Source organism: Ruditapes philippinarum, unplaced genomic scaffold (assembly GCF_026571515.1).
Source record: "Ruditapes philippinarum isolate M1 unplaced genomic scaffold, ASM2657151v2 ctg1966_1_1_1_1, whole genome shotgun sequence".
In the NCBI taxonomy this organism is placed as follows: Eukaryota; Metazoa; Mollusca; class Bivalvia; order Venerida; family Veneridae; genus Ruditapes; species Ruditapes philippinarum.
In genome coordinates, this window is record NW_026857613.1 from 206029 (window position 1) to 232694 (window position 26666).

The window sequence follows — 26666 nt, forward strand, 5'->3', positions numbered from 1 at the left end:
TCATTGATTCAACATAAAACCAGTCCTTTTATATTGATAATATCTAAACATTATCCTAACTTTATTATCCAAACTTTATGTGTTATCCTAACATCAGGTATCCTAACATAGTAAGTAAACATAGCAATAACATTGTGTATAATTTACCTGATGACGTTCAAGAAGAGCCTCTGCACCAGTCACATCCTTGGCAAGCTCGTCGGAGGAAACTAAGGCCATCATACTGTTGATCCAGGATGTGAGGTCACGGTAGTCACTCAAGAAACGCTGGAGGTCATAGCTGTCTAAAAGTTTGGCTTTACGCCCGTCAGCCTACAAAACATTTTTAACATTTTTTGAAAACTTATCTTTAAACATTTTCTTTAGATGGCAGCAGTTGCCCCGAGTATAATGCCTGCCCGACAAACTGCTAATCTGAGCGTTATTATTTAAATTGTTAATAAAAACTGCTGACATTACAAAAAGAAAATCATATTTTTATCATTTTTGGTACAAGTAAAAATACAATTTATCATAGATATTCATAAAACAATGTCAGAGTTTGAGGTAGAGATTTTTTTCTTGAGGCCAAATCTCAATTTAAAAACACTGGTTGACTGGACCTAAACTAAAGTAATTATGGTGATGACATTGCCAATTGGTTAACATGTCAGACTTGTAATCTTCGTAATGTTCAAACCCAGTCAGGGACAAGCCAGCAAGAAACTCATTGCTCAGTACTGGTTTGTTCCGGGAACATACAATTAAACTAACATAAATTCTGTATCAACTTATTTAGCACATTCATACCTTGGCAGTAAGTTCATTCCACATCTCATTGATTTCTGTCTGATGTTCGTAGATTTGTTCTCCTTGATCTGGGTGAGTCATCATCAATCTCTTGGCAGACTCGTCCAAATCACGTACCTGAATAACAACAAAAACACAAAGTTTTCAAAATTCATATTAAAATACCATAACAAACATATACCTCCAAGTGATCAAATTTTTACAAAATTTTAAGATTTTATATCTCAGAGAATGGTAAATATATGATTGGGGGTACAATAGCAGAACTTGGGTCTCTCTCCTAGGCCTTGTGGTAACTCCCAAGTGGAAAGAAAAAGCATAAGATCATTATGAATTAAAACACAACAAATGTAATAGCAATTATTAAAATCTAACATTTGTTAGCCGTATCCCCCTAGGCATCTGAACCACTAGAGGTATTGAAAGCTTGTTCTTTTCTCATCTTGAATCTGTGACTTAAAATACAATTAGACATTTCAAAGCTATTTCTTTCTCTACTACTTATATGGATTCTACAATCAGTCACTTTGTAATAACTGACCTTCTCTCCCAGAGCAGCAAGATCTCTCTCAAGTCCCTCATGTTTACGTTGCAGGGCTTGCACGCTGGCTAGATCATGACCATAGTTATCATTGTTGAGAGCCTGGTTTTTCTCATTGATCCAGTCTTTAGTTTCATCAACATCCCTATAAACAAATGTCATAGTATACATTATAAACATTGAAAACTAATGTTATCCCTTGGTCTGCTATGAGAGATCACAAAAGCCTTTGCCAACAGCTTAGTTCCCAACTAGTTGTTGTTAACATCAGCATCTTGTCAAATACCAAGTTGTTTGACAGTCATCCCTAATCCTTAAATAGTCATCCAACATTCTTAATAACTTTTTTCTCATTTCCATAAAATTTGATAGAATTCAAAATGTAAGCGGACATTTTATCAAATGACAAAACAGTCAAATACTAATAAAATTTACAAAATTCTATGTCAAACTCATGATACTGTTTATTTTCACTGCCTCTCAAATTTAACCTTATACACTATACTACTATACCTTATACTAAAAAATTTTCATTCTATCTCATTTTTTTATTCTATCAAGCAATAAGGTCATTAAAATAGCATCAACATTATTATCTATCAATATACAAGCAGTGGATCAAAATAAAACATTAACAAACCTGTGGAATCTCTGTACTTCATGGGCACTACCAAGTGTCTGGGCTCTATCTGCTGTAACTTGTTGGAGTGTAGCCCATCTTGTGTTCAATGTCTGAAAATATCATAAAATATTTGTTTTCTCTTTTTACTTCTACTGACATTATAACAATATTGTCCTACTTCTTACCAACTAATTCTACCTATGTGACCAGTGCAGACCAAGATCAACTTACAGGAATAATATCCATGCCATCTAATATGGTCTGCACTGTTTGTCATTCAGTCATTTTATATCTTGAGAAATTTCTTAAAATTAGTGAACAGTCTGGATTGAAAAATGAAGAAGACTATTTAAGATATTAAGTATGGGAATGTTTAATTACAATCAAATTCTATATAAAATTTTATCATACAACCTTCCACCTTAATTATTTTTTAATTTGAAGAGTTCGAGCAAGCAATGTGGTATATGTTAATTCAAGAAATTGCTCAACATTAGCAACTTTAATATTATATTTACTTTCACAAAATTGTAGAGTTAATCATCTCTATTTGGACATAGCACACAGGATAACAAAACTTTTATACAACAAAAATCTGAACACCTAAATTTTTTTTTTTATTTTCTTACTAAAAGTACTCCATCCTTAAACAGGTATGTATAATGAAAATATATAATATGGGATTTATAAGCTGAAAATTACTTACAGCAATTTGTTCTCTGATCTTTTCGGCAGCCTCGGTTTGACCCATGGCCGTCAGTCTGTCTGCGATACTGTTCAACTCCTGTAATCTTGCCTCATTTGTTCTCAAATCCTAAAATATAAGTTATGATTTACCATATAGATTTATAATGTCCACCATTTTCAAATATTTCAAGAAATACTAAAATGACACACCTAAGTTTTTCGTAACATCTGACCAACTGCATTTAAATCAAAGCCAAGATAACAGGGAAAGCTGTACCAACTTTCAAAACATTTATATGCTTTTTTCATTCTATACTATAGATTATACCTAACTTAAAACTCTTTGAAACCCATAAACTAAGTATGAACAACATTAAAGACTTATTTTACACTGACTTTGTGTGTTATGAAGTCTATTAGAGCATTAACTTCATTGTGCGCTCATTTAAGTTACTAGTATTCAGTAAGATGAAGATATACTGGAACATATTTTCACAAATGACTGAAATATATTTTCACAAATGACTGAAATACATTTTCACAAACGACTGAAATATATTTTCACCAACCTTTCTGAAGTCGTCAAACTTCTTCTGCATCTCTTCAACTTGTTCCAGATCGTCTCCCACATTCTCCGCTACCATGATACCTTCCTTCTCGTTGATCCAGGCGGCGAGTTCCGCAGCTTCACGTACGAGCTGGTACGCCTTGCACGACTCCTGTATCTTCTCACGTCTCTGATTACCGAGGTCAAGCAGGTTGGCGTACTGGGTCTCGATCTGGTTCTGTCTGACCGAGATGGTGAACTCGTCCATCAGGTTGTTACGGCTGGCAGACAGGCTCGGGTCAAGTTTCTTCACGTAGGCAGCTGGTACGAAACCCTGACGATCGTTTACTTCAACTTTCCACCAATCCTGTAAAATTAATGTAATGATTTTGAAACTAACTTTAACATATGCAAAAATATAGACACTTATATCATTTGTTGCAGTAATTATCTTTATAAATAAGTCAAAGTAAAATTATTTTCTAAATTCTCTTTAAAATTTCAATCAATATGTCATTATTTATACAAATTTAATTCTGTGTATTATTTTGGGCATGAGCCGGCACCTGAGTTGAAACATTAACCTCCCAAAAGGTAGATGGATAGCTTCCTCATATGAAAGAATCCCAAGTCCCTGGAATGATACAAATCCACAACAATCTGTGGCTAGTGAGTCATTCAGCAGTCTTGACCACATAGGCTGTAGTGGCCATTCTAAAAATATAACACAACTTTTTCCCATCATTGTCTATTACAGTCTTAAATGGATTCAAATATTGACCAAGCTATATACTATATAAGACCATACCTTGTTGGTACTGTTCAGTAGAGTAAGAACATCTCCTTTCTTCATGGAGGTCTCTCGTGGTGATTTCTCTGTGTAGTCATACAATGCCATCACCTTCTCAGTACCAAGATCATCTATAACTGGAGCCTCTTGTTGCTGTAAAATATATCAATGTTGTTATTTTACATTAATATTCACCAGAAAAATAACAAAATTGAGGATAAAGTATATTTTTAACAGTACTATTTACTTGCTGTTTAAGCTACAAGTTAGAAGCTGATTTGCTATTATTATGCAATAATAAGTACTCTAAATCTTAGTAAATTTCACTTTTAAGTTCATTTTCAAATTCCTACAAATTATTTATATTTCAAATTTTTGAAGTCTATGAAAGAACCGTAGCAACTTACTTTGCATGCTTGGGCCTGATCATGTAGACCCTCGATGACAGTGCTGTAAGCCTCGAGGTCGGACAAGAAAGCTTCGTGCTTCTTCAACAAAGCCTCAGCAGAGTCCTCATCTTTACCATAGTCGGTATTTGAGGCAATCGGTTCTTTCTCCCTCATCCAAGACTCGGCCTCGTTAGCATCAGCGAAGTATTGCTGGGCTTGTAGAGAATCCTCTAGATCTTGTTTACGCTGGGAGGCCTTGTCCTATAAATAAAATGTTTATTAACATACTGTACAGTCTACTCCACTTACATTACGAGATCAGTTTTAACGAGGTTCTGTTTTTAAGATACTTTATTTTCCTTATATCAAACATGAAACCTAACTTAACAAGTTGTCATTTTTCCTTACTTCTGTTTATTACTTCTTTCACATATTGTATATGCATAGCATCTATTTATGTCAGTTTTATGTTTCTCATTCAAACGATTATTATAAAGTAAGATTTAACAAAGAAAGTTGTTCAGACTCACCTTCAAGTTCAAATGGGAATACTTTTAAAGTTATTAATAATTCAAGAATTTTATAAACAAACCTTCAGAGCTTGCCATCTGTCTTCTAGGTCACTGATCTTTCCTTGTATCTCGTCAGCAGCAAAGTGACCGTCTTTGATCATTTCTCCTCCTTGTTGGCTAACGTTGTTGATCCTGGGCTCATGTCCGGCCAGCTCGGCTTGTAGGGCCTGGTGTTTCTTCATCAGATTTTGTACTCCAATTAAGTCACGCCCTGAATTACGACATAAATGATTACAATTAAATCTACTTTATCCTTCGATACAAAAGAAGAACTTCCTAATCATTAGGATATAATAAAGAATTTGTTAGGCCATACCAAGGATACAACTTCTTCAATGTTTCTTGTTGGGAATAATCATTTTTTTATGGAAAATATTCATAAGGATTTTTAGTATAACAAGTGCCCTTCCAAGTGTGACATTACACAAGTAGATAACTAGCCAGGACCATCAATATACCATGACCTAACTAAATGTTTCTCCACAAAAGGAGAGAGTACTGGTACATTATATATTCACTATGAGATAATGTTGGCAAAACAATAACACACAATTTTACTGAAAGTAAATGCTTCTCATTATGTAAATTAAATGGCATTTTTCATGTGATGAAAACTCAATGAAAATCATCTTTAAAGCTTGTAAGTCTGTTAAATTTGTCCTAACAGCAACATAGATAACTGAATTTTTTTTTTTACATGCAATATTATAAATGAATAAAAGAAGATCCACATATTTTGCTTCATTAATTAATTACTGGTTACACAAAATCTAAGTATAGTTGCAATGGTTAAGTAACAATGGTAAGGTATGTTAACAGTCTATATAAAATGAGCCGTGTCATGACAAAACCAACATAGTGCGTTTGCGACCAGCATGGATCCAGACCAGCCTGATCAGGATCCATGCTGTTCGCTATCAGTTTCTCTACTTGTAATAGAGTTGGTAAGCGAATAGCATGGATCCTGATCAGACTGCGCGGATGCGCAGGCTGGTCTGGATCCATGCTGGTCGCAAACGCATTACGTTGGTTTTGTCGTGACACGGCTCATATATTATACCTCTGTTAGTGGACGCAGCAATCGGCTCTTTTTCTCTGATCCAGTCCTCTTCATCTTCTACGTCCCTAAGGAATTGTTGAAGACGAAGGGCGTCCTCCAACTTCTGGTGACGGGCTGCCATCGGATCCTGGTCGTATAAAATAGACAAAATAATGAACATGTAAGTAAATGCATTAAATGAAACCATTTTTTTTTTTTTTTTGAAAGGAGATGCTATTTCAAAATTCCTTCAATGATATGAGTTGAAGATCCTCTAAGCATGCATGCATTAAAACCAAAATGTAAAATTTACTTGATTCTGGTACTGTAGGCATCTTTAATATTCAAAAAATTCATAATTAATGGATTTAAAATATTCATCATGTACGTAAGTGGTATAATGCAAGTGATTAATCTGTTACCTTCAGGGCTTTGTATCTGTTAAGAAGCTGCGTTTGTTTGGCTTTGATATTGTCCGAATCGAAATGTCCGGAATCAACAAATGACTGGGCCTGTACTGCAATACCTTCAATACGGTCCTGAAATTATGTAATAAACATATATATTACATCTAACTATCTCACATGCTTAAACATTTTTCTTAAGGGTCTTCAGTATGGCGATACTTAAACCACTTAGTAACCTGCAAAACTATGTTCTGCACTATTTTCAATATGGATATGAAATATGGGTACACAAATATCTTATTCATTTTCAGCAAAAAAAAAACATTGTGAAAAAGAATGAGGGATATTGGGTGATATCAAACATGTATCTTACTACAAGTTATATTCTCATCATCATCTCTTATTTTTACTGTCCATATATAGAAAGAACATTAATTTGTAGTGAAAATAGGATATCAAGCGCATTGATGTATAAAAGGCCGAAAGGTGCTATTAAATGAGATTAAAATCAGACCTACCTGGTGAGCGGCAACATCAGCTTCAAGAAGAGCATGTTTCTTCTGAAGGTTCTGCACACTGGTCAAATCCTGCAATATAAATTAATCAACACATTTATATATCAGTATAAACTGTTTGCTTTTATATAAAATTCAGGTTAATTAACAGTGTTCTCATGTACTTTTTTCAAATATCTACCCTTTATATTCTAAATTAATATTCTAATTTATCATGTTATGTTGATTTTTATGTACCCTACATTTTAATACCTGTCTCATTATTATCAAATAAGTGAAAACTTGTTAAAATGTCAATACATGATATCATGTAGAATAAAAAAATATGAGCTCTTAAAAACAGTTGTCAAAACTCTTTAATTCAGCACTTTAATAAAACTATTAAACGTCATTTTACAACTTTAGCCTACTACATGTAAAACAGCTAATTTTAGCATTTTCTATCAAGCTAAACTTTAAAACACATTGTCTCTGTTTAAAGTATTCAAATGACTTTCAAATTTTGAATGAAAGAAAGTAAAATTGGCAAAGCTTAATAAACTATTCTAAATAGAATTCAGTATATGATAGCAAGTAATTAAAGTGTATTTGTTGTGGTATTAATTTAAATTGTATTTCTTTTTATATTAATCTTCCAAAATTTTAAAATACATAATTATTCACAAAGGTGTATTAAAATACAAATAAACACAACTATCAATATATAATATGTGTGTAAAAATTAGATGTGACATATTTTAAGATAAGTCTTGCAACCGTAACTGTGAGTTGTAAACAGTTTTTAAATTTGGATAACACTTTAAGAGCTTATTTAAGTACCAATTGAGAAAAAACATTTACCTAAGACCAGTCTAAAAATTCTAGCATTATGATTGGTTGTTTTAAATTCAAAACTTTCAAACTAGCCAATTGAGATGGATTTCTGCTCTCAGACTGGTTATCAAACTCAATTTTTAAACCATAGGATGCTGTATAAAAGCCTGATAACCGAGCTTTCACTTAAGATGTGTGAAGATATGTGAAAAAAGAGACAAACAAAGATGACATATAATTCCTTACACCATTCTGTGGCAAAGTCTAGACCCTAATACTATATTATCAGTAGACAAACACGCAAGTTATGTCCACACTTTATATATATCACTTACCTTGTGAATCTAAGAAATCACAAACATTTATGATAAGTGCATTAGAGAAACACGGCATCAAAATGTTTCAAATCAGAAAACTAGCAAATTCACTCTTACATTAAACATTGGAATTCTAAGCAATAAAATGGTTTAAAAAATCCAATTAAAAAATACATAATTATATTTATAACTTTTGCAAAAATAATTAAAAATTATTCAAAATTTATTAGTTTTATCATTGCACAAGATAACTTTAATCAATTTAATTTGATTAATAAATCATCAAAATTCTGAAGTTTTTAAAAGAGTCTTTAAAGTATCTTTTTAATTATATGAGAGCAGGGCATTTTTTTATTTTATTTTATTTTTTTTTTTTTTTTTTTTTTTTTGGTTAGAAAAAGCATGTTTTCTTTTAACTTTTACCCAAAAATTAATTAGGGCTTGCGTTTAAATACAGCTCTAAGATAAATTGCAGAAATCAAAATATCAATGTCACAGCAATCAAAGCTTCACAGTTAACCCAGTATTAAAATAGCATTTGTTCAGCTTCACAGTTAAACCAGTATTAAAATAGCAATTGTTCATTTGCTTCCAAAGTAAAAATCATTCACACTGGTAAAAATAAATACCATATGAACAGAGTACAATGTTCCCTGTATATAAAACATTTCAAATGAAAATTTATAGAACATAAGTTTATAAATTGTTTTAAATCTTTTATAGAACATAAGTATTTTGTGGTTCTTTTTTTGTGCTTTGCATCACACAAACACAGTCATTGGGTCATATAGTGACTTTCCAGCTTTACTGGTGGAGGAAGACATTGCATTATTTTAGGCATAAACAGGCACCCGAGTAGAACCACTGACATTCAGTAATTATAAGCATTAATGCCATAAGAATAAACAATTTAACCGCATAATGGACAATGATGGAGAATTTAACCACTCGGCCATGCCAAAATGGATTTTGACCAGTAAAATAATATTTTTTGAAAGTATACATTTATATACAATTCTATCTTTTCTACACATACATCACTTTATGATGTAAAAAAAAGTTCAATAGGTGCTTTGTATACTTTATTGTCAATTAAATATTGCTAAATTGTAAAAGTTAAGCAAGTACATTGCCTTCATGAACAGAGCTACCTTAATTTCAATAATAAATGGTGCAAACTAATATTTAAAGATAATAAATCTTTTGAAATTCTCATTTGAAATTTTTAACAGTAAAATCATCTAGTACTCTACAGTGTCTCTAACTTAAAATGAGCAGAAAAAAGCAAGAGATACATATAATTATGTAAGAAAGAAAACATTAATTCTACTAAGTCTTGTAAGTCAGCAATTATTTTACTGAAATTCTGCCCCTGCAGTGATCATAATAGTGCGACATTTTCTTCGAAACAGACAAGCTAAAAAGGGGGAGGTAAATACAATGTAGCAGGATCCATACACAGTCACAGGATTTTGTTTTTTCCATTACAAAAATATTACGAAAAGGGGAGATAAGCGTGAGATTCTGTCTTTGACAGCATTGCCCTTAACAAAGGGAGATAATAAGCACGTGACTCTGTCTAAGTAACAAGCAGGGCTAATGTGTGAAATCTGTTCATAAAGAGTACATGTACTAAGAAAAACCTAGACAAAATAAAGTAAAATTTAAGAAATCTTTCAGGTAACCATTCTTATAACTTTATAAACAGATTTCTATTCAATTGGCTAAAACTTGGCAGATATTTATGATGAACATTCAAATCATTCCTTTCCGATCAGGTAAGTCAGGAAAGCTTCAACCTGTTTTAAGCATATTTATGCTTCAGCAAGACTTATGAATATTCATATTCATGCATAGTACTGAATTTGAAAAAAAAAATAGTAACACATTTTCAAAATACTTACAGGATTTTGCATATGAAAACTTATAACTTAATATTTGGAGAGCATGTTGACAATAAAAAGGTCTACAAATAGGTTAAAGCAGCACACACAAGCAGTGAAATAAAAACTTACATGTCGCCGAAGTAGCTAATCATATCAAAAGTAAATAAAAAAGATAGCAAAACAAGATATTTTAGATCACAATATCTAAGCCATGCATACATAACATCAATATACATTCTGCAAATTCTATAAAATGGTGTACAACATACAACATATCCTTCACAAATAAAATCTAACGGCATCAAAGTGCTATATTTACTCTCCTATAACACTGACAGATAATAAGGCTGGCTCTTATATTCTACAATAAATAACATTAGAATTTTCCTTTGGTACCAATGCTGAATGCATATTCCATACAAGTATGGCTGCATGTATGGTATAAGGCAGTTTTTTATTTTTATTTTTTTTCCAGACTTTGGAAACAGGGGAAGTAAACTTCATGTTTGAAGACTATTTATATTACTAGTAATTAAAACTTGACCATTTATTTGACACAGTTTTTACAACTGTTATACGCAGATGTACAACCACTATATGGCATTCTTGAATTAAGGTATAGACTAATTCATAAACTTTCATCAGCATTGTACTGTACACCAGATAATATAGCCTAATCATTATTAATTTCCTAATTTTACTTGAGCTCTTATGAAACCTGTACCAGTAATAATGTGTTAATTGCCAATTTCTTCACAGCAAAACTTCTTGTTTTCTGGGTGTTATAGATACTATCTGATGCAAAATTCTTCATCAACAAAAGGGTGGAGTGTCATTTTTTTTAATACTTAAAGATCCTGTAACACATTATTTTTATGGTTTTATATACAAATTATGATGCTCAAATTAAGATTTATCGATATTGTAAGTTTCAAAAAACATTATTTATAAAGATATAACCGAATTTAATATTTCATGTAAATAAAGGGAGGTAATTAGAATTTAGTTTTCTATAAATTCTAAGTCAATTTTTCCAATAAGAAATGAATGCATATAATTTAATGATTACCTTAAATATGTACAAATATTTGCGATACATATTTTACATATTCTTCCATGTTTGAAAATTGACAAATTTGCATAATTACATACATATATAATTCAATGAAGAGTGGTATGCAATCTCAATAACAAAACATACAGGATCTTTAAAATGTAAATGTATGGGCCACATTTCTCCAAGTGATAAAATGTATAACCTTACCCATACAAAATTAAGGGGAAGTGACCAGTATTTCAAATAACAAGGTAACCAATTCATCAACAAATTGTTGGTTAAATACTTATGATAGAAATGGCTTGGGTTATTTTATTAATAAGTAATAAATAAATCTAAATATAAAATTACACAATTATCTGAAAACTGACATGCATGCTAAATTTATGTTTCGTCAACAAATGTGCATAAAGATGCAATTTATTTAAATCATGCAAACATTCTTTAAACGAGTGATATTTTTTTATCATTTGAGCAACAGCAATTCTAAACAGGAAACTTTCTATTTAAAGAAACTTAAGCCATTCATTGTCAGAAATCAAAATGAAGATGTCCAATTTATCATCTGAAAACGATTTCTAAATAACACAAGCATTTTATCTTTTGACAAATAAAACTTTCAAAATGTCAAGGTTTATTGCCATTGTTGATACAAGTACTGTGCTTTAAAGTTTTGTTTTTAAGAAATTTACAAAATATTGGTCTTTAATTATACATTTATATAGCTAAGGACATACTGGAAGATTTATATATGGCCATGGGCTGGGTCAATAATTAATCATTTCAGAAAGAAGAAATTGGACATGTCCAGTCAATTACAATCATGCAAACTTAGAATGCCACTAAAGATAAATATTGTTTACATAATGATATAAGAGTTAAATAATATATTTACTAAAACGATTATAGAACATTACACAAGAAAACAACAGAATTACAATATTCAATATCTATATACTGAAGATATTTATCAGATATATATAAATTTGCGTATCATTTGTAATACAAATTACTCACCTTCCCATAATCCTCGGACATAAGTTGTCCCTCGATCTCTGACAGCCAAGACTCGATGTCTTCAACATTACGATTAAACTGCTGTTGTTGACTCGCCTCCTTCAATTTGTTGCCCTTGAACTCTGTCTGTCTCTGTAGATTGTCCCACAGCTCAAGAATTTCATCTGTCCTTTCTCTGTACACAAAAGTAGATAACATTAATTTTTTTAATGTCACACTGCAGAAGTCGTATGGCATTTTTTTTCAGCTTTACTGATGGAACAAGACCTCAGGTGGCCTTCCATGCTTTATTTCAGGCACAAGCAGGTACACAAGTAGAAGCACCTTCTGCAACCTAGATAGAAAGCAAGCTTCCTCACAAAGTACCCCCCCCCCCCCAAGCAGGATTTAAATCCCCAAACGGAGAGGTAGTGAGGGGCTTCTTGTTAATGCACTGGTTCAAATTTTCCTTTAGCTATATATGATAAAACTTTTATCTTTTAATCTAGATTGCATTATTACAAGGCAACATCATTAGTATTTATTTTCGTACCCAACAATAGAATAAATATTTCCTTTTTTATAACTTTACAGCATAAAACAAGTCAGTGCTTTTAACCTATGTAGTAATCTATCAAATGTTTAAAGGGACTTCACTGTGTTTTTTTTGACATGACAGGACTGAAAATAGTTTTTCGCGATTAATGTTCCATTTGATGCAGATCTACATCAATAATTTGTGTGCAAAATTTCAGATCGTTCGCTCACTCCGTTTTTCTAGAATAATTTTTCTTATTGTGCAAAATGACCCAAAATAGGAACACTTTTCACTCAAATATTAAATGTTATCAATAGCACAATAATATGATTTTTAATTAAATCTGCGAGTATATTTCTTAATTATCTTTTGCCTATCTTTCTATTTTAAGTGCCCCAATCTGATCTATCCAAGAAATTTAAATTTATATATTAAAGTTTTAGGACCTCAGTAGAGTTCCTTTAAAGTATTAGTAAATATTACCTGATGGTATCTGAGGCATAGTGTTCCTCGGCCAGCAGTTGTTCACCAGACGTCTGTATGGTATCTATTCTGTTCTTATTGGCCTCAATCTCCGCCTCAAAGTTCTGGTGCTTCTGTACCTTAGTTTGAAGATTGGTTGGGTCCTGTAATATAAAACATTGCCTATTAATAGTTGTAGCTTCCTTGATGACAATTATTATGTGAAAGTTTTGCAGGAATCTTTTGAGAAATGCAACAGGAGATGCATTATGAGAAACTGTATAATTATGCTCAGCCTGCAAACATTCATATTTCTAATACAAGTTTTTGTTTATCTGAAACTATTAGAACTAGAAATGTGTCATCATGCCACGGATGCCCCCGCATGCAGCCAAAATTTCAAATGTTATAATATTTAGTTCCAAATTTGTTTGCACAAATTATTTTTTTCATTCTAAGTTCAAAGCCCTTAAAACTTTTCAATGTTAACACAAACCATTTTTATATAATGTTCAAGGCACTGAAATTATTCAGTCTTAACCTTTTAAAAACAGCATATTGCATATTTGTAGCCAACATAATGGCTATATACATTTCCACAAAAGTATGAGTGCTGAAACTGAAAGTTCAACATTCAGGAAAGATAAGTTTGTCTAAAATCATTGAACCAAATTCAAACTTAAACTGCTTATTCCTAAGATGTATCTATATTATTTTCAAAGTGAAAGGGACATAACTCTGCCAAAAAATCATCGAACCATGACCAAATTCCAACTTGACCTGCGCATTCCTTTGACATATCCATATGCCAATTTTGAGTTGAATATGTAACACTGTTGGGTTGATAATGAACAGAAACTGTAAATTTCATATCATTTTCAAAGTGAAAGGGGCATTACTCTGCCAAAAATCATTGAACCATGACCAGATTCGAACTTGGTCTGCGCATTCCAAAAACATATCCATATGTCAAATTTGAGTTGAATGTGTAATTTTGTTGGGGAGATAATAAAACGGAAACTGAAAATTTCATATTATTTTTAAAGTGAAAGGGGCATAACTCTGCCAAAAATCATCGAACCATGACCAAATTTGAAATTGACCTGCGCATTCCTTTGACGTATCAATATGTCAAATTTGAGTTGAATGTTTAATACTGTTGGGGAGATAATAAACAGAAACTGAAAATTTCATATTACTTTCAAAGTAAAAGGGGCATAACTCTGCCAAAAATCATCGAACCATGACCAAATTAGAAATTGACCTGTGCATTCCTTTGACGTATCGATATGTCAAGTTTGAGCTAAATGTGTTGTACGATTGGGGAGATAATGAACGGAAACTGAAAATTTCATATTATTTTCAAAGTGAAAGGGGCATAACTCTGCAAAAAATCATTGAACCATGACCAAATTTAAACTTGACCTGCGCATTCCTTTGACGTATCCATATGTCAAGTTTGAGTTGAATGTGTTGTACCATTGGGGAGTTAATGAACAGAAACTGAAAATTTCATATTATTTTCAAAGTAAAAGGGGCATAACTCTGCCAAAAATCATCGAACCATGACCAAATTTGAACTTGACCTGAATTTTCTCATGACATATCAATATGTCAAGTTTGAGTTGAATGTGTTGTACCGTTGGGGAGATAATGAACGGAAACTGAAAATTTCATATTATTTTCAAAGTAAAAAGGGCATAACTCTGCCAAAAATCATCGAACCATGATCAATTTCGAACTTGACCTGTATTTTCTCATGACATATCAATATGTCAATTTTGAATTGAATGTTTTGAACCGTTTGGGAGATAATGAACGGAAACTGAAAATTTCATATTATTTTCAATGTAAAAGGGGCATAACTCTGCCAAAAATCATCGAACCATGACCAATTTCGAACTTGACCTGTATTTTCTCATGACATATCCATATGTCAATTTTGAATTGAATGTTTTGAACCGTTTGGGAGATAATGAACGGAAACTGAAAATTTCATATTATTTTCAATGTAAAAGGGGCATAACTCTGCCAAAAATCATCGAACCATGACCAATTTCGAACTTGACCTGTATTTTCTCATGACATATCCATATGTCAAATTTGAGTTCAATATGTGCAAGGGTTATTAAGATAATGAACGGAAACTGATGATGACGGAAGGACGGAATGACGGAACAGGGTAACACTATATGCCCCTGCCATTATATGGCGGGGGCATAATAAAAAATATTCCCTAAAGTCTTATATACTACAATATAATCAAATACCAAAAAGCTTTTTTCAGATCCTTCATTTAAAGTTGGGGGGAAATAACACAACATTTTTGCAAATGGGGCAAAAAAAAACATCATGTAAGTTGATTTTTAATAGAAAACTGCATGATTTTAAAGAATTTTACAGAGGGAAACAATCTCTAATTTTTTAGTGATAGAAGCCCTTAATACAAAATAAATATAAACAAACCAAGTAGTTTTCATCAGAAGCTGTCTTCAGTTTTTCATTAATCCAGCTCTTTGTTTCATCACAATCTCTCTGGAATGTCTGGAACTTGTAGGACTCTTCCAGCAGGTGTCGCCTCAACTGTGACGCTTCATAGAGACGATTCCTTCTTGTAAGCAGCTGTAAAGGAAAAACACTTGCCATTAAACGACATGTAAATTGGCATATGCAATACTTTTGTTTGTCATGTAAATTGGCATATGCAATACTTTTGTTTGTCATGTAAATTGGCATATGCAATATTTTTGTATGTCATGTAAATTGGCATTTGCAATACTTTTGTTTGTCATGTAAATTGGCATATGCTATACTTTAGTATGTCATGTAAATTGGCATATGCGGTTACAATAGTTTCTGAAGGGGGACCTCAGTAAATGTTGTGACATTTTTAAACAATCTTGTGTGAAATAGGGCATTGAGCATGTGACCAGTTTTCCACAATATTTGTTAGGGAATTCAGAAGCAAAACATACTGTTTCAGACAGTAAAACACTGATGACCCATATGAAGTGGTGAACGTTTACCTTGCAACTCTACTACTACAACACAATGCTTGGAGTCTGAGGCAATTTGTTTTTCAGATAGCACATAAAGACCTCTCTTTCGCAAGCAAATATGATATTCAACTTTTATTTCTTCATCACAATCTTGACCTAAACTTGCATATGTTTTTGATGTCATATATAAAGAATACTCTCAACAAGACAATCTCATCTACTTTGTGTTTTTTTACATCTGTGTACGATTTTTATTTTTTGTAAAACATTTCAGGTTCATGACCGCTTTCCAATATGGTTCATATGATTTTTCATTGCAGTTAACAATTTTAAGACATAAACATCATGTAATTATCAAACCAAGTTACCTGATCACGTCTTGCAGCCACATCGTCGGCAGCGTAGTGCTCGTTCTCAATCAGCTTGGTGGCAAACTCATCAAGGGCCTTGATCTTCTCTTCCTGTGCGGCCAGGGACTTTTCAAAGTCATCGTGCTTCTTAAACAATGCCTCCACACTGTCTAGTGAGTCACCCAGGTCTTCATTGGCCAGGAAAGCCTAGAAAATCAAAGCAAGAGTTTTAATATACCCAGCTTTTAATACAAAGGGGGAACCGAAAAAAACAAAGAAAACCAGTATAATAATTAAACATAATGTTTCCAATTTGAAACCTTGATTCTGTTAATTAAAATACTATGGTACAAAAAAATATTTTCATCTTACATTGTAGATTATGTAACACAATTGGTAAACTTTTAAACTATGTCCAATACATACAGGGTGATTCATAACATCTCATACACTTTTGAAATTTAATAGTGTTAATATCATCAAACATAGTCAAATGATTTTCATATAGTAATAATCTAGAGGCTTTAAAGGTTTGTTTGCTATATAACTACAATATTTGAAAATTATCTCTATAGATCTTGTTTTAGGTACTAAAGGACTCTACTATAATAATGATCATGCAATAAATAAGTGAAACGAAATCTAAAAACAATCAATTTCCCTTCAATAACAAGACATAAAATGTTTGTGATAAAACCGTAAAAAGATTAACCTCTTGTTTGGTCATCCAGGCATCGGCTTGTTCTGTGTCTCTAATAAAGAGTTGAAGGTCCATACATTGTTCATAGAGGATTCTGCGTTCCTCCCACATCTCTAACAGGCTGTTCTTTTCTGTCGACAGTGTATGAAGCTGAAATTATTACAATAACATTGAGACATTTTAATTTATGTAAGCATTATGTGTAGATGAGTATGATAACAGTACTTAATATATAAACCTTATACTAAGGATCCTTTAACTTAAAAATCATAGGATTTTGACATCAAATTAATTAACAGATTAGGTTGTCACTTTATAAAACACATTACTGACAAAAGTACAGTGTTTTGAGACAATTTGAAACAAACAAAAAATTCAATTTTTCAAACAACTTAATATTCTTGCCAAATATTAAATTAGTATCTATCAAATGGCTCAAAAGAATTTAAAATCAATCTCAGAACATCTTTTTTCATTGCAAGATCAATAATCCGTTTGTACTAGAGCAAAAAATTAAATAATTCAAGAGGCGATCAAATGGGTAGTTCAAATCATCACTAACCTTTTCCCTGACTTCATCAGCAGCATAGTGGTTAGTATCAACCAGTTTGTTTCCAGACTCCATGGCTGAACGAAAACTGTCCTCGCGAGCATCGATCTCCCCCTGTACAAAACAAATTATCATATTACTTATATATATTCATTTTTTTAATCAGTAAAATTGGGACGACATTTCATCATATTTTTGTGTTTTTAATCCACCATGATTTGTTTTGAATACTTTTATTTTATCCTCTTATCTAGCAAGCAAGAAATCAAGTTTAATCATGTATTCCTGGCTTGAGAGAAAGTATTAATATCATTCTCAGCATACATTTGTATTTCTTCCATGTTATACATAACATAATTGAGCTTGAAGCTAAAAGAATTTGTTTTCAACATGAAATACGTCTTAAACAAATACTGTAACTACCTTAACACTATTATTATCTTGATAAGTACATGTCATCTCCTTAGTGCAATAACTGAATAACTCCTATTAAATTTAGAAGAACTTACCCTGTTATTGCACTAAGGTGATGATGAAGTTACATTAAAAATTATATTAAGCAAAACAAAAATTTCAGGAAAGTTAACCTTGTGCTCCTGGTGTCTCTCTAGAAGGGCCTCGGCTCCTGCCACATCTTTGGCAAGATCATCAGCTGAGATAATTGCCTTCATGTCATGGATCCACGATACAAGGTCACGGAAATCGGCCAAGAAACGGTGAAGATTGTATGAGTCATCCAGCCTGGATTTTCTCTCTGCTCCCTGTAATCAATTTTGAAAACTTTACACTGAAGTACAGATACATTGGTGCAAGTAAAAACTATCAGAAAATCTGAAAACCCTGAATTCAGTATTATTTATAAATATATGTATCTTGGTGCAAGTAAAAACTATCAGAAAATCTGAAAACCCTGAATTCAGTATTATTTATAAATATATGTATTTTGGTGCAAGTAAAAACTATTAGAAAATCTGAAAACTTTGAATTCAGTATTATTTATAAATATATGTATCTTGGTGCAAGTAAAAACTATTAGAAAATCTGAAAACCCTGAATTCAGTATTATTTATAAATATATGTATCTTGGTGCAAGTAAAAACTATCAGAAAATCTGAAAACCCTGAATTCAGTATTATTTATTAGGGATGTCATTCGGAGTCCGGATATCTGAACGTTCGGATAACGATTCGGTGTCCGGAGCCGATTTTCTGATCCGGATGTTTGTAACAAATTTTAAAAAATTGAGAAAATGTGATAAATACATGCGTTGAGATAATCGTAGACATGGTATTGACACCATATTGTATATTGTACCTTAGTTTGACAATACACATCATAATCTCTGCAGATCACAAAAAATCAATCATTACTATAATAATTACTTAATTTCGTTTTCATTTCATTTGAAATCGTAAGTACCACACGCACTAAATATATTGATAACAGCTAGTCGTATTCTATATAGAAGAAATAAAATCAATAACGGAACATTTTTGATATGTATCATTCAATTAAAAAGGAAGAAAAACAAAATACTACACTTTGAAAAAGGTCGCGAAAAAATGGTTACGTCATATCAAACATCTAAGAAAATAACAACGATCCGAACATCCGGATGTATTCGGATGTTTGATTCCGGATATCCGGATGGCCGTTTCGGCTCCAGATGACATCCCTATTATTTAAAAATATATAATTGCTTTTATATAGAAATACAGAGCTTCCAAGGGTAGAAAAAAACCTGAACTTCAGGCAAATGTCTGAAAACTTGCAAAGCATATAAATAAAGTTGCCTCTTAATTACTTATGAATCAGGAGCTTATTAAAAAGACAGACCTTTCAAATCTTTAACCTAAATATAGAGGGCCTTAAATCTATACATTTTCATTAACGTTTCATTAATAAACATAATCTTTACAAAACAACAAACTCTGCAGACATCTAATTACTTTAAAACTTTCACATTCAATAAAAGTCCATAATGAAAACAATATAATTTTCAAAATCCTCTCTGGTCCCTGTTTTTAAAATGGGATCAATCAAATTATCTTTTATGGCTTCAGAAACTGGCTTATATGTACCTTGTCCTTCAGACGTGTCCAGTTGTCTTCAATCTCAGTCTGTTTACTGTTGATAGCCTCGGCATGATCTGGGTGAATATCCTCCAAACGTTTAGATTCTGCTCCAAGTGCAGAAACCTGAAAATACAATATTCAAATACAATATTAGTTAACTATCATAAAGCCTTTCCCTCAGAGGTCTTCATTTACACTGAATATGTTTGTGGTTAAAAATAGAAATAAGTTAGATAATTAAGGCTCCCACGTTTACAATTTTTTGTAAACGTTTACACGATTGCTAATAACCGAAATGATACCGTTTACACGGTGGTACCTCTATGAACTATACACACACCATGTATTTAAATCGCCAAATGATGTCTTTCTTTCTATTTTTACACATGTACAAATAAAGAATGTTCAGGGCTCATCACGATTGAGTCAGCACACATTTGTTGCATTGTAACCCCATTTTTTACCAAAAAATGTATTATGTCACGAGCAATTTTGCACCGTAATGCTGTGTGGAGGGTTGTAAACACCTATTTTCCGTTTGTTTACTTTGGAATAAACAACTAGAATTGATAAAATCCATGATTACAGGCAATGATTAAGAAATTTTGTAAGACAATATGGTCATTTCGATTAAACGGTAAACAATATCGTAAACGTTTATGAATGAAAATCGAAACAAATCCATTTAAACGTGTAATCGTGGGGGCCTTATAGGTAAGTGCAGTAATCATCCTGCCAATATGGTGCTCCCATCGCAATTGAGGTATTACTTAGGTAACTACCTCAAGTAACACTGATACAGCTCAAGAAGCACACTTGAAAGTCATCAGAAGGTGCAAGAAACTATTTTTTATAATCAAGCCAAGGTAATGAAGATACACATTTCCCAAAAAAGTTTTATTGTAAACAAGACATGCTTGCATTACTAAGAATCAATTAACTGGACCTAGACCTATATTTCTTACGTTTGCTTTTAGTAATTATAACATCAACAAAATATGATGAAACTGGTTTCATTATTTACATACAATAAAAGTTCTTAATGAAAATAATAATTTTCAGATCAAGTATAATTGTTACCTTCTCATTAAGGGCAGCAAGGTCTCTCTCAACACCCTCATGTTTACGTCTCAGTGCTTGCACACTAGCAAGGTCACGGCCATAGTCATCTGTGGAGAGGATCGCGTCTTTCTCCATAATCCATGCAATAGTTTCATCAGCATCTCTATAACATACAAGTCAAAGTTTTATTTGACATCTTAAAAGAACTAACTGAATGAAAAAGGAAAAATCTATACACTTCATATCACTGAAGCCTTATAATATTTGCTTATATTTTAACCCACCCTAGTTAGTACCTGTATCATTCAAATATTGGGCTTATACTTAAAGCTGTTAAGATATTTACTTATTTCTAAGCTACTTTATAATGCTTTAAGAGATAGTAATGTTGCTTTTATAACTTAAATTTACAACAGCGGTACTGTACATGACACTATGTTTGGAAGCAGTTAGAAAAACATTTTATGCTCCCTAATGTGTCAATTTTCAAATTGACAACTTTTTTATGTGACTTGCCTTCAAGCCTTCACAAAGAAAACTTTTTTATCTTTTATCTTCTAATATGATAATATCCTATACTTTTCATCTTTTTTTCAGCAAAATTGCAAATTCATACCAACATTTTTTCCCCCCATTTATTTCATATTTCAAAAGCATATTAATAAAATCATTTGACATTTTATGTTAATGGAATACAATTATTCAGATTCAGCAAAATTGCAAATCTATATCAAAACTCCACATACCTGTTAAATCTCTGAATCTCATGAGCTCCAAACAATCTCTCCTGTCTGAGGAGGGACAGTTGTTTGAGTCTCGCCCAGGCCTCGTTCACCTCGTCACGTTTCTGTGAAATGGTCTCCTCATCCGGGTGTCCATCTTCCAGCAGCTGCTGTGACAGCGTGTTCACTTCGGTCACTTTGTCCTCATGGTTCTGTAGATCTTTCTGGAACTCGTCAAACTTCTTCTGTAGCACTTCCACATGCTCAAGATCTTGTCCAAACTCCTCGGATGTTACGAAAGCTTCCTATGATGTGGAGTACACAATGATTTAACTTTCAATGTTTGACACTTGTTATCACTTGCTATTAAATATCATACATTTATTTTTTTCTAATAAATTTTTTACATGCTTTAACACAATAGCTTTTTCATTATTCTATAATAACATGTATGTTGTGTTGTTTTTCAGTCTGGTTGGAAGGAACATATGGTGACTTTCGTGTTTCACTGATTGGGGAAGATTTTGGTGTTGCTTCTCTCATATCTTGGCATGCATGGGCTAGCTGAGTAGCAATGCAAGCCAGCTGAATGGCTTATTTGCTATGGAACCTTAAGTCATAGGATTCAAACCAACAGCAGTGAGGGGCAAGTTATTTCAAGTCAGGCAATAAAAAGCCCCAATTTTATTTTTATTCTGGGTAATACACTAAAAAGAAGTATTACAAATGAAATATACAGGACACTTCGAATGCAGAATTTGACTATTTTGCAGGAGATATTTCATGCTATGATTACACCCATATCATCCCAAAAATTTATCTGTACACATTTTTTTTCTCTATGTGAAACATCTCAATAAAATACAATGACAAGAAACATGGCAATGCCATGAAACCAGGTTTTCAATTATCACCATTGTAGATAAATATGTTGTATTTGAAATACAAATACAAGCAACAAACAATGTAACTATGTGCAATGTAAAACATGAATAATGTAGGAGGAATTGCCACTGAAGAAGTGTTCACTATAATATTATGTATAAGGAAAAAAACAAAGGGCCATAATTAGGTCAAAAACTATCCAATCACAAAACCCCGACAATATGTGCCAGGGTGCTTGATGACAAAGCTTCTGTGAAAGTTTGAACAAAATCCGTTGAGAAATGTAGGACGAGTTCAGCACAGAAGAAGTTACAAAGTAGACATGAAATAATATATCATATCTTTTTTAAATTACCTCCAAAGATGATATGACCTTTGACTGCCAAATCAAGTTAAAATCATGTAAACAGGATTTTCAATGTTAATGTCACTGTGACCTTGACCTTGGAGCCAGCCATGCGGAACATGCGTTCTGCACGTCATCTTGATGTGGTAAACATTTGTCTGAAGTTTCATCAAAATTCTTCAAAGGGTTGAAGAGTTACAGAGCGGACAGGATTTTCAATGTTAATGTCACTGTGACCTTGACCTTGGAGCCAGCCATGCGGAACATGCGTTCTGCACGTCATCTTGATGTGGTAAACATTTGTCTGAAGTTTCATCAAAATTCTTCAAAGGGTTGAAGAGTTACAGAGCGGACACAATTTCGTTTGACGTTTCAATGTTAATGTCACTGTGACCTTGACCTTGGAGCCAGCCATGCGGAACATGCGTTCTGCACGTCATCTTGATGTGGTAAACATTTGTCTGAAGTTTCATCAAAATTCTTCAAAGGGTTGAAGAGTTACAGAGCGGACAGGATTTTCAATGTTAATGTCACTGTGACCTTGACCTTGGAGCCAGCCATGCGGAACATGCGTTCTGCACGTCATCTTGATGTGGTAAACATTTGTCTGAAGTTTCATCAAAATTCTTCAAAGGGTTGAAGAGTTACAGAGCGGACAGGATTTTCAATGTTAATGTCACTGTGACCTTGACCTTGGAGCCAGCCATGCGGAACATGCGTTCTGCACGTCATCTTGATGTGGTAAACATTTGTCTGAAGTTTCATCAAAATTCTTCAAAGGGTTGAAGAGTTACAGAGCGGACACAATTTCGTTTGACGTTTCAATGTTAATGTCACTGTGACCTTGACCTTGGAGCCAGCCATGCGGAACATGCGTTCTGCACGTCATCTTGATGTGGTAAACATTTGTCTGAAGTTTCATCAAAATTCTTCAAAGGGTTGAAGAGTTACAGAGCGGACAGGATTTTCAATGTTAATGTCACTGTGACCTTGACCTTGGAGCCAGCCATGCGGAACATGCGTTCTGCACGTCATCTTGATGTGGTAAACATTTGTCTGAAGTTTCATCAAAATTCTTCAAAGGGTTGAAGAGTTACAGAGCGGACACAATTTCGTTTGACGCCCGCCCATCCGCCCATCCGCCCAGCCGCCCATCCGCCCGCCATACCCCAATCTAATAACCAGGATTTTCAAAATTGAAAACCTGGTTAAAAAGGGACTGTTGAATCATTGAAAGTCTGAGTTATGTTTTTGGAAAATACAATTTCACTTGGGAAATCCATGATATTACTGCATCGGCAAAAGAAGCCAAAATTTCTGCACCATTACAAACAATATGAAATTAAACTCCCTAAAGAATACTATACAAAAGCTCACCCTATCATGTATCCAGAACATAACTTCATTACATTCTCTCATAAACTGTACAAGTTTCAATGCCTGCTGTAGCTTGGTTCCCTTCTCCTTCAACTTTGATAACAGCAGTTCCCATAGTCTGTGTAATTCATCAAGGCGTTCCTGGGAACCAGACAAATAAATGTATAATCACCAATTTTGTCACAGAAATAAAATATCAAAAGCTTTCATAAGATAATTGTGTTGGTTAACTTTATTTGCTTTGTTTTTTAATTTTATTGTTGTATTTTGTTCTTTATTAAACTTGCTTTTTACACATTTAACTTTATTACTAACAATCATCAACATATGATAATTTTTGGTGTTTTGTTGAAATTTCATCTACAAAACCATTGTATAAAATTATAACATATAATTATGTATTTTCAATAAAACATACTTACTATACACACATTCAAAATGAGGTTATTTCAAACAATTACTTATTTACAATTATTCAAGTTTGATCTGTTTGATTTATTTCAAACAAAAATTTACTTACAATTACTCAAATTTTCTGCATTTGATTTAAAATTCACCAACAAACCACTGAGCAGAGATCATATGGCTGAATATAAATAATAATTTGCCAAAACAACTGGCTGAAATAAGTCTTTATCATATCATATACACATCTTATGAATTTCCTCAGAGAAAGCTACATGCATTTTCATGACATACCTTGATAATTTCGGAGGCAAAGTGTTCTTGGTCAATCATTTCTGTTCCTGTGTTGTCAAGGACAACAATAGCGTTGGCATGGGCAGCAACCTCGGCTTCAAAAGCTTGATGCTTCTGAATCTTGGCCTGAAAATTGTCAAATGATCAATTATCAAAATGAGAAGAAAATAACCAAACCAGTGATGAAAACAAAAAAACCAGTCAAAATTAATAATACAGGACATGGAATAATTGTAGGTTCACTACTGAATTTATTGAAAGAGTTAAATAAAATAATATAATGCGAACCTCTAGCAATATTATTTTATTCAGTGAGTTCAATAAATTTAGTATTTAGTAATGAACCTATGCAAATAGAACATTCTGTTATCACATACTAAAATGGTTCAAACATTTATTTTTTAGTGTAAAGCTAACATTTAGCACGCTTTAATGCCATGTTTGCATGCTGTGACAGAAAAAAATTACTCTATAGAGTATCAACAATTAACAGTAAATGAATAATTGCAACACTTTATTCTTTTATTTCATCTCTACATGGATGCAAGTTGAAAATTTGGTAAAACATGATGAAATTTGTCACAAAAAACCTGAGCTTCCTGAAAACTTGCACCCATGTATCTATTTAATGTGTTTCCCAAATTTCATTACCTCATGTAAATCAGAACTAATCAGACACAACAATATTGCATGGTGGGAAAAAATCGTTAAAATCCACATTACCTGTAAATTGGTCGGATCTTTGTAGCTCTCATCTGAGGCAGTCTGTAATTTCTCCAAAATCCAGCTCTCCAGTTCATCAGCATCTCTCTTGAAGTACTGGTATCTGCGTGAGTCTTCAAGCTTGTTACGACGGTCGGAGATGGCCTGTTTAAAGGCGGAGTAACGACCGAGAACTTCTTCTCTCCGCTGCTGGATATCCTCAGCAGTCTCTAAGATCTTTATCTCGCGAGGCTGAACCTCTGTCATTGTTACGCTTTACTGAAAATATATAAAATTACGAAATTATTTTATACGTAAAACACTAGTTGAGGTTATGACTAACATGTGATTAATGTTTTGATTTCAAGACATCAACCATACGTTTTTGTTTTAATTTGTTTATGTAGACTAGGTCAGTCAATGTCATTATTTTGGTATTACTTCATTTCTGTAAAATAATTTGATATATAACATAATACATAACATTAGTAATATATTTTTCTGACAACTTCTGCACACAAGAAATAGTGGTAGTCTGGTCTATATACTGCTACATATCTTAGCTATAGTTTAATCAATACCTAATATAATTATATAGTATTACATTGATAAGGATTTGGTAACAAGATGTAAGAGTTTTACTAGAAAACAAATGCTGTTTGTTTCAACTGAGATTTGCACTGATCAATTCTCCAATCAATTCACAAACAAACACATATAATATCTTTACTTTCTCAACTTCTTCATTGTATATAAAATATGCTACAGGAAGACACTACAGAAGCCTAAAGAAAGATTTTTCGCCAGCAAAAAGAGTAGAGCAAGAGTATGTAATTATTATATATACAAGTAGAGACTATACAGTATAAAAATCTGCCGAAATAATTATCTCAAACTATATCTAAACATCATAGTATAAGAGCTAATTAATGTCAATATTAGCCTGGGATTCAGGCGTTGATATTTTTTATTTATTCATAACTTACGCGCTATTTCATACTCGATCGTCATAGATAACACAACATCTCTGGTTTTGATAGTGTCGATTTGCCGAACAGAAGCACATAAAAAATCGACAGACTGGAACCCAGGCTATGTCAATATATAAATATCAAACAGATAACTTAGACAAGATACCACAGATGGCATGCATCCAGCCACAACCGGTTTATCTCAAGAGCAAATATCCAAGATGGCTACCCCACACCCAAAAAAATTCATCACCATCAAGG

At 32.7% G+C, this 26666-nt stretch overlaps 1 protein-coding gene across 11 annotated transcripts in view; it reads right to left on the reverse strand.

The window, feature by feature from the left end:
- LOC132750320 (spectrin alpha chain-like) overlaps positions 1–26666 on the reverse strand; it is a 77737-nt gene that overhangs the window by 29466 nt on the left and 21605 nt on the right. For 6 of the 11 annotated variants that reach the window (XM_060740274.1, XM_060740272.1, XM_060740271.1 and 3 more), the window contains exons 2-27: positions 25456–25713; positions 24733–24858; positions 24034–24174; positions 21450–21730; positions 20722–20866; positions 19648–19764; positions 18154–18327; positions 17579–17680; positions 17029–17166; positions 16335–16523; positions 15434–15589; positions 12989–13131; positions 11989–12163; positions 10044–10058; positions 6902–6970; positions 6399–6515; positions 5998–6124; positions 4958–5148; positions 4384–4626; positions 3995–4129; positions 3209–3553; positions 2659–2766; positions 1971–2062; positions 1331–1475; positions 790–906; positions 148–312 (exon numbers count right to left, since the gene is read on the reverse strand). In XM_060740274.1, coding sequence (XP_060596257.1) covers positions 148–312; positions 790–906; positions 1331–1475; positions 1971–2062; positions 2659–2766; positions 3209–3553; positions 3995–4129; positions 4384–4626; positions 4958–5148; positions 5998–6124; positions 6399–6515; positions 6902–6970; positions 10044–10058; positions 11989–12163; positions 12989–13131; positions 15434–15589; positions 16335–16523; positions 17029–17166; positions 17579–17680; positions 18154–18327; positions 19648–19764; positions 20722–20866; positions 21450–21730; positions 24034–24174; positions 24733–24858; positions 25456–25701 — 4002 coding nt within the window. In that variant the 5' untranslated portion in view covers positions 25702–25713. The remainder of the gene's footprint in view (positions 1–147; positions 313–789; positions 907–1330; positions 1476–1970; positions 2063–2658; positions 2767–3208; positions 3554–3994; positions 4130–4383; positions 4627–4957; positions 5149–5997; positions 6125–6398; positions 6516–6901; positions 6971–10043; positions 10059–11988; positions 12164–12988; positions 13132–15433; positions 15590–16334; positions 16524–17028; positions 17167–17578; positions 17681–18153; positions 18328–19647; positions 19765–20721; positions 20867–21449; positions 21731–24033; positions 24175–24732; positions 24859–25455; positions 25714–26666) is intronic. The other 5 variants (XM_060740273.1, XM_060740275.1, XM_060740270.1 and 2 more) reach the window with 1 other exon arrangement.